General features: G+C 40.6%; 1 protein-coding gene across 1 annotated transcript in view; it reads left to right on the top strand.

Annotated features, from left to right (window-relative positions):
- Window positions 1-8,857, top strand: part of Ryr3 (ryanodine receptor 3) — a 571,876-nt gene that overhangs the window by 247,155 nt on the left and 315,864 nt on the right. Inside the window, exons 6-8 of the mRNA XM_026787730.1 lie at window positions 1,038-1,116; window positions 6,851-6,963; window positions 7,768-7,867. Coding sequence (XP_026643531.1) covers window positions 1,038-1,116; window positions 6,851-6,963; window positions 7,768-7,867 — 292 coding nt within the window. The remainder of the gene's footprint in view (window positions 1-1,037; window positions 1,117-6,850; window positions 6,964-7,767; window positions 7,868-8,857) is intronic.

The following is an 8,857-nucleotide window of genomic DNA, read 5'->3' on the forward strand; positions in this document are numbered from 1 at the left end:
ATGGGAGGAGTTGGAAGAGGATGGGGCAGGAGAGAGGTAGAGGCAGTACTTATATATGAAGTTCTCAAAGCATGTTAAACTAAATTAAATGGGGAATTATCTGATTTCCTAGCTTCCTCCACCCACCTTACTTATCCAAGCACAATTTTTATTATTATTCCAATATAATTCATTCTAATCATATGTTACACATTTAAGTTTTGTGTTTATGTCAGCTGTACAAATGTGCTATTTTATGTGACTTCTTAGCTCAACATCTTATAAAAATAAAGTTGTATGCTCTGTGCACATCCTTTATCAGTATTCTTAGTGGCACAGTACTTCAGAAAACAGAAGAACCAAAGCTGATCTAGCCTCTTCTCTACTGCTGGCTTTTGATGTTCCATTTGTATTATTCTCAAGTTCAAGTTAAAAGGTCAAGTTGGGTCTGCCTGCCTCTGGGGAACTTAGGAAGTGCCAAGGTTGAGTTTTAAGCTTCTTCCTGAGCTGAGTATAGGAAACGCAGCTTTAACTGATGGATTTGGAGGAACCAGATGTTACAACATTAGAAAACTTGCTTCAGGGCTGTGGAGTAGAAGAGGCAATTCTTCAGGCTGAAAATGAACCGAGTCTGTCAAGGAAGATGGTGCATTGGAAGCCATGGAAGCCACTGGTGGAAAAGCCTCCTGCCAAGCTCTGGAAGTGGCCAATATGATCACAGTGTTCGATGGTTGATGTGAATTAAATGTTCTGTTAAGCTAAAAATATGAAAAAAAATTTCTCAGAATACCTTTGAATTAAAGCATATTGAATATTTCAATTCATTCTGGATAGAGTCCTAGACATTACTAGATCATCAAATAAGAATGTCTTTGAGATTTTACATTTAACACAAAAATATTTTCCAAAAGCATGACATCACTTAACTTTCCAATGAGGAAGAAGCCTGAGTCTATTTTATAGTCACTGATTTCCTGCATTTAATAGGAAGCTAACTAGTGGTGGTACCAGGACTTGGTAGAAGGGTCTGACTCCCAGTATCTGCTCTTATTCCACAGTATCTAACATGCTTGACCACGTCAAGATCCCAGACAGATAAACTTGCCTTTGATGTAGGTCTGCGGGAACATGCCACAGGTAAGCTGTCATTCCCAGCTTCAGCCAGCGGGATCTTGTGCTAGGGACTTTTGAGAAAGAAGCTGAATATGTTACTCATTTGGAATTCCACATCAACAAGGTCCAAAATGATAAAACTGATAAAAAAAATATTTTGAGGATGATTCAAGGGAGGATGTGTGAAGTATATGAAAATATGGAGTCTAAGGCAGGGAGGGTATGGGACCTGAAGCCCGAGTGCTGGAAACTGTTTTAATGGTTTATTACTATAAATGGACAGTTTAGCTCTTGAGAACTATAGGTACTGAGTAACTGCTAAGGAAACAAATAAAAGTGACTTCATTAGGGCATAGTAGTGGAATACTATGTCTAGATTAGAGATATGGGCCCTTTGTATTCTTCAAACAAATCATTCCCAAGTCACTTTCCCTAATGTCAGTCAGTGATGCCCACCAGCCTCAGTTTTGGCATTCCAGTGTATTTTCCATATATTTATTGCGTATTTTTCTATAAATTTACCTAAGCTTTATCTGTAGTATTTTAAGCAAAAACCTATCTCTGAAAGTAGAGAAATGTTTTTGCCATAAATTATAAAACAACAACAACAAAATAATTGTCAAATAATTGAGAAATTAATGATAAATAAGTGTCAATATTAGATCAAAACTTAAAACTGTTGTGATAGAATTTGTTTAAAGAGAGTTTTTTGTCTTAAATTTCACACTAAATAATGCAATGTCATTTGTCTTCTACAAAGCATCAAATACATTGGAAACCACCTCATTGTGTGTATGTATGCGTGAATGTAAATAAAGCGATATATATATATTGATGATCAGCCAGACATGGGGCATGTGTCTGAACCTGGTACTAGGGAGGCTGACAAAGAAGAATCTTAAGTTCAAGGTCAGCCTGGGCTACTTAGTATGTTTAAGGCCAGTCTAAGCTCTATAGCAAGTCCTTGTAGAAGTCAGCACTAAGAAAAGTGGTAGCCAGGACGATACCAGCTCTCTCTGGAATCCAGAAATGAAGGGAAGGGCCCAAGACAACTACAAATATGTATGAAGTTACACTGTCAAGAAAATACCAGTTTTCTGGGGGCTATTCTGAAGACCAACAGAGAAGAAGATAGAGGTTGAAATGAGACGCACGATTGACACCTCCGTGAGGGAAAATGCTTTGTAATATCTGCAATTAACCAGCAGAGGAACAGCTGGCCAGGGATGTAGCATGTTCCCTGTAGCTGGAAACATGTGTAGACATGACCATCTGTCAAGGGCACGGCATATAGAATTTCTGCTCCAGGTAGAGGTTAGGCTATTCTTACCAATTAGAATGTGTGGTCAAAAGCAACAGAAATTGATTCTGATGGATTTAAGCTGAGAAAGGATTTGCTGGAGGGATGCTGAGTAGAACATGGACTAAAATTAAAACTTCAAAATTAACCAGGCTGAGGAAAGAGAGACCAGGGAAGTAGAATCACTTAGGGAACAACAGAAATTCTGTTTGGAATTTAGTCTTTAACAGGATGGCATTTCCACCTAACAGGAAAGGAGGGCCAATGCTGCATCTCCAAAGACGGACAAACTTCTGTGCCGTTGTTCTGAAATGAGGCTAGTGAGTCAGCTGAGGGTTCAGATGACCTGAGTTTGTGATGATCAGGAAACAATGTAGGATCCTACCCACGCTCACCTGCTGTCTCTGCAGCCTGCACCACGCTGTCTGTGCTCTCTCTTTGTACACTGGAAAGGCAGGGCCTGTCTCTGACTGTTGTGACGCTTTTCCCCCTACAGTAAGATCATGTGGGAGTCAGATTTGAGGTTTCTTTGTTCTTAGCTTGTGTTTTTCTTCAAGTATAACTTTCTCTAGAATGTTGTCAACCATTGCTAAAATTTACAAATTGAGTAGAATGTCACTCTATGAATGGAAGCTGACCTCGCTGGACTAGCCAGATGCCAATCTTCTAGCATGTAATTGGGGGAGTCATGTGGTCCTTCTGCTTATAGCAGTGAGATGATGTTGTGTTTGCTGAGAGCTAGAAAGGAATGGAAAAGTCACACTTCCTAGCAAGGAGTTCAGGAAATTACCTAATTTACTGTTAGAGCCGCTGATGGAAAGAAGGACAATAGACCATTGCTCATTTCAGAAGTCGTTTTCTGAGTCCCTGAGGTCAGAACCAGTAGGACCCTGGGTGACAGCAGACCTAGTAGATACTTGAGCTGGGCCAGGTTCACACTGGCTGTTCAGAAACTGACTTGTGTGGGGGCATACAGGAAAGGGGTGCCAGGCTGCATGCAAAGTTGGGGTCTGGAATAGTTTGCTTTTCTTGTATCCTAGACCTACTCCACTCACACTCTCCTTGAGTCAGGAGAGGCGCTGGGTCCCCCAGGGACAGTCAGGGTTTTCTGGGATGAGACCTGTCACGAAGGAGGGCACATAGAATCCACTGGGATAGAATCCTGGTTCCTTACCAGGCAATTCTGTCAATGCTCTGTAGCACAAACACCTTAGCTGGGTTGGATGTCAAGGAGAAAGTGGGATGAAATAGTAGGGGGCATTTCAACAATAAGTCTGGATTTTTTTCCCCCATACCTACTAGTAACTTCCTAGACTTAGCAGACTAGATAATCAGAACAACTGACTTGACTGCTCAGTTCTTCACATGTTTGAAGTTTTGTTTTGAGTCTACTTTTTGGACATAGGTATAGAATGTAGACCTGTGAGACCATGCAAGTGCTGCCATGCGCTTTGGAGCCAGTGACCGACACAGCCTGGGAGTTCAGGGACCAGTTCCAAGGACATGAGAAGTGGCAGGGAAGTTACCCTCTCACTTTTACGTGTGTCTGCTCATGATGCTTTTCATGCCAGGTGCCCTCTCACGGCGCACAGTTTATACTGGAGAGCCTGGTCCTTTTTCACTTCAAAGATGGAGTTCATATCCTTTTGTAATGCATTTTTAAAGGTAGTGAAATACCTACATACAATTTTAATAGATAAATGGCACTTTGATATTTATTAAAAAGATCTGCTCCCAAATCTAAATTCCTGCCTTGGGCACCTGTGTTCAGCTCTTCTATCATTGCTTGCTGCTGTTTATGAAAAATACATATATGCTGCCATTTTATTGTTCTTTCCAGATTAGGTTTTATCTATTCATGTCCTGATAAAGCGTAATTCTCACATTCTACTTTTCACTGTCCTTCTTCCTTACATTCTCAATATGTTCTTATTTATTTTTATGTAAAAACAAAACTAACAACTTACATTGATATAACTACTATCACATATTTGTAAATAACCCACAGGTTTGTTTTGCCTGGTTTTGTTTTCCGTGACTGAATCATGGATTCACTTCCAAGCTTTCCCATTGATGCCAAAATGTCCCTGAATTATAAGGATCAGTCACATTATCTCTTCATCTTAGAAATATCCACTATCACTCAAGGACTTCATTTTGCCTCTTCTACCTTCTGCTTCCTTTTGACTACAGCATGGGTTACTATTTTATTTTGACTAACCACACTATACAGTAGCTTTTGCAGAAAAGATGTATGCAGGTACCAAGTTATCTGAAGGTTTGTTCATCCTTGCTTCATAAGTAATTCATAGTTTAGTTTAATTCTGTATTAAAAGTTTTTTTTTTTCTTGGCGTTCTACAGGCTTTTGAGACAAACTGGCTACTGACACAAGTGTGTTCTGATTCCTGATTGTTTGTGTGTGACTGGTTTTTCTTTTCTGAAAACTCTTTTTCTCTCTCTCTAACATCCAAAATTCCACAGTGTGATTGGACTCTTTCTGTTGTGCAGTCTCAAGAGGGTGCAGTGTAGGGTGGATGCTTAACTATGCAAGGTACCCTGGGGACTTTCCTGTTCACAGATGCTTGCTGACCAGCACTGGGAAAGCTTTAGGGGTATTATTTCTTTGTTAATACTCTTTATTCTTTATTCTTGCTCTGGGATTCTTCTAGATTGTTTTCTAGAATTCTATTTTAATCAGAATGTAATTATATCCTTTTCCTCTCTCAAACCCCTCATGTGCCCTCTTCTTTCAACCCCTTCTTCTCCTTCTCCTCTCACTTCCTCTCTAATTCTAATTCTTCCTTTGTTTTGTTTTTAAGACAAGATCTCACTGTGTCACTCTGGAACTCTAGACCAGGCTGACCTCAAACTCAGCAATCTGCCTGCCTCTGCCGTTTAAGTGCTGGGATTAAAGGTGTGCACCACCATGTTCAATTCTAATGTTTTTTTCTCCTTTCTAAGCTATTTTGCTGTTTGCTTTTTGGAAGATTTTCCAACTGTAATTATTTTGTTTTTCTTCAGAATTAGAGTCATTTTCTTCCTCTCTTAAGGGAATCCTCATGATACTTTCTGAGTATGACATTTTCTTTCCTTTTTAGGATTGTTACTTACAAAATTGTTTAAAGTTTTTGTTCTCCGAAGTCTTAATTTTTCTAGTTCTTGCTCCACCAATTTTGTTGTTTTGTTTCCTGATATGAATGTCAGAGACATTCCTCAAATTCAAAGTGACCGTTCATCTTTGCCCATATTTAAGTCAAGGTCACAAAAGTTGATTGGAAGCTGTGTTGTCGCTGGGCATCTGTCAGTCCTCACTCTGGGGTTAACTTTCAGAGCCCTGAGCACTGAGGAGAGAATTTCCAAACCTGGTAGCTTTTACCTTTGAAACATTGGCTTCCCTAAAAAGCAATCCTCAAATCCGAGGACCGATAAAAATTATTCAGCTTTGCAGCTGGCATTCTAGAAGTGGGGGGGGGGGCAGAAGCAAAGGGAGAGAAGTTGGGGTGTTTCTGGTCACACATAAACTATAGTTATCTGCTCTCAGCAGGACTCCACTTGCTTATTTGGCAGTATCTTACAGAATTTCCAAGGCCAGACCCTTGGTGCTTTGCAACTCCTTGAATTCTGCTGTCGCCTGAGGGAGAAAGAGGCATCTGCTTGTGTGGGATGGGCAAGGATCTGGGGCTTAAATGTCCTTAAAGCCTTTTAGCCATTCTTCCTGTTTACAACCCGTCTTCACCTCCTGCTGGAATCTATTCATAGCAGGGTGTCCTTTTAAGTCAGTGGCTTCTTCTCCAGTTCCTTAGTTAAAATTGTGATCCCCACCCCTCACCCCGTAACAGTGTTTCTTCCTTGGCACATATATTTCCACATGTGTTAGGCTGTTCTTATAGGTTTGAACCTAAAGAATCAAACGAAAACTCTCTTTACTATTGTTTTAGCACATCTCATAAAAGGTGAGGAAGAAAGATAAAATTGCTAAAATGCTCAATTTGTCAATGAAATAGGGTCCTCAAGGTTCCCTTTCTGTGGGGACAAGTGTTCAGAGCCTATCATATAGCCCAGGCTAGCCTCAAACTCATTAAACCAAGGACAAACTTGAACTTCTGATCTTCTTGTTTTCTCATATACCACCACAACATACTTTGAAGTCTGTTCTTAAAGAGATATTTAAAGGGGAGTGTGAAAAAATCATGTCCTATGTCTGTTAAAATATTCAGACTTCTGTATCTACTGGCCTCCAATAACCTGTCCCAAATTGTGTCTTTCTGTCTTTATTGGAAATGAAAAAATACAGTTTAAAGCGCACATTAGACAACAGGGCTGATTATAGGTAAATAGAAAGTGAAGCAAAGAGACTTTGGGAGAAGGGAAAGGTGTGTCATCAGGAAGGAATATGGGACAGAATGGGATCACTGCTTTCCAGGACACAGAGGCTAACTCACAAAACCTTCATGTAGGAGAAGCCTGCTGGTGGACCATACATCCCGCCTCCAAACAGAGGTCTGAAGGAGAGAAAGTGCGAATCGGAGATGACCTGATCCTCGTCAGTGTGTCCTCTGAAAGATACCTTGTAAGTATCTCTTAGCAGGAGCATCTTTGGTTTTCAAAAGGGAAATGGGGCCACAGCAGACTGGGTAGAATAAGATGTCTCTCCCCTATGAGGCAATCGTACTGCCTGGAACTTAACTGCTAGCTTTCCTTCTAGAGTATTGTGTTGTATTGAGCAGATGCTGCTAAGATGAGTTAGTCAGATTACTATGAATTTAGCACATTGTTTGGCTCTTGCAAAATGGAATAAAAGACAGAAAAAAAGAATAAAGAAAAATAAGCTTTTATGGAGAAAGAAAAAATGTAAAATATTAGTGCAGGAGTATTGCAGAGGCTGACAGATGCATATGGGGTCTTGAATCTGAGTATAGGTACCAGGCAAGCTCTGCTCAGGGTGGGGATGCCTGAAGATAGAGAAATGCCAAAGATAAGTGTTAAATTTCTCAGCAGTTTCTTATAGGGCCAATCCTGCCAACTGATTTCTCCTTGCTTTCTCCAAATGTTGAAACAATTTTTTCCCATGTGTGAGTTTTCTTATCCTATAAAAAATAGACATTTTATAAGTGGGTAAAATCAGGGGTGCAGCTAAGATGACAAGGTTAACGCTTGCCTACCACCTCTGTGGCTACGAATTTATTCTTCCTGGACTACAGTGCCCACTATGAAGCTGCTTCAAGATTGAGTAAAGCAAGCTCTCACACAGGCCTTGTAGAAAGAACCACAGAACACTGTCTCTGTCTAACTTTATTCTTGAGATTGTCGTCGGCAGCTCGACCAGGACTGGGCTAGCAGTTTAAAGGGCATTTCCCTTCTTCTCCCACTGCAGCATCTCTCGATATCAAATGGTAGCATACAGGTGGATGCCTCCTTTATGCAAACACTCTGGAATGTGCATCCTACGTGTTCGGGAAGCAGCATCGAAGAAGGTAAGCCACTTTAGTGCCATCAGCCCAGAGCCTGCCATTCCATCTGGGCTGTGGATGTCAACATTTTCTGCTGTTTCATCCACACACATCATGGCTTTATTTCTCCTACGTTCTTTCTCCAATGTTAGTATAGATTGTTTTCTCTTCTGACGCCCCATGGCCATTGTTAACCTTGCTTTTAATCCATCGGCGCCCATAGTTGACTACTACAAGCAAGCAGGACTTGGATGGATACCTCCCCTCTCTCACCAGGTTTTCCTTTTATTCATGCTTGCTATTGGTAAGAAAACAGGCCCAGGAACTTTCATCTAGAACATTTGCCAGAAAGGTAAAATGCCTTACTCCCCACCCCATGCCCTGCCTCTCTCCATAACAGGGAGAAGCTTCCTTTACAATAAATATATAATTGGTCTTTGATTTTTACTTACCTTTATGGAGCACCCCTTAAAATAATAAATGAAATTTTCTCAGCCTTAAATTCTTTCCGTGGAAATAAGGTCATGTAACTTTGTTTTAATACTGTTTTTCTTGGAGAAAGGCAAAGTCAATGCATTTTACAGGTTATGTAATAAACACATTGGCCTTACCTCACTCATAGGTAATACCACAGCTGAGCAGAAAAATAAAATGCCAATGACCCAAGAGTTATTGCATTCCATTCTAGCACTTTATAGAAAGATCTGAATTTTTAAAAATAGTCTTATCGCAGGCTTTAACCCCAGTTTTCTTCCTGAGCCTCACGGTTGCAAACTAGAGAGGTGCCTTTCAGCGTTGTGATGTTTGTCAAGGTGATAGCCCAGTTTCACAAGTCACCACAGTTAAGCTAAATAGTTAAGTAGGGACAAACCCTAAGTTTCCTGGTAGGATATGAGAGGCCTTTAAAAACCAGGCCTTTAGGCAGGAGGATCTCTGTGAGTTCGAGGCCAGCCTGGTCTACAAGAGCTAGTTCCAGGACAGGAACCAAAAGCCACGGAGAAACCCTGTCTCGAA

This window comes from Microtus ochrogaster (assembly GCF_000317375.1).
Source record: "Microtus ochrogaster isolate Prairie Vole_2 chromosome 14 unlocalized genomic scaffold, MicOch1.0 chr14_random_1, whole genome shotgun sequence".
Lineage (NCBI taxonomy): Eukaryota > Metazoa > Chordata > Mammalia > Rodentia > Cricetidae > Microtus > Microtus ochrogaster.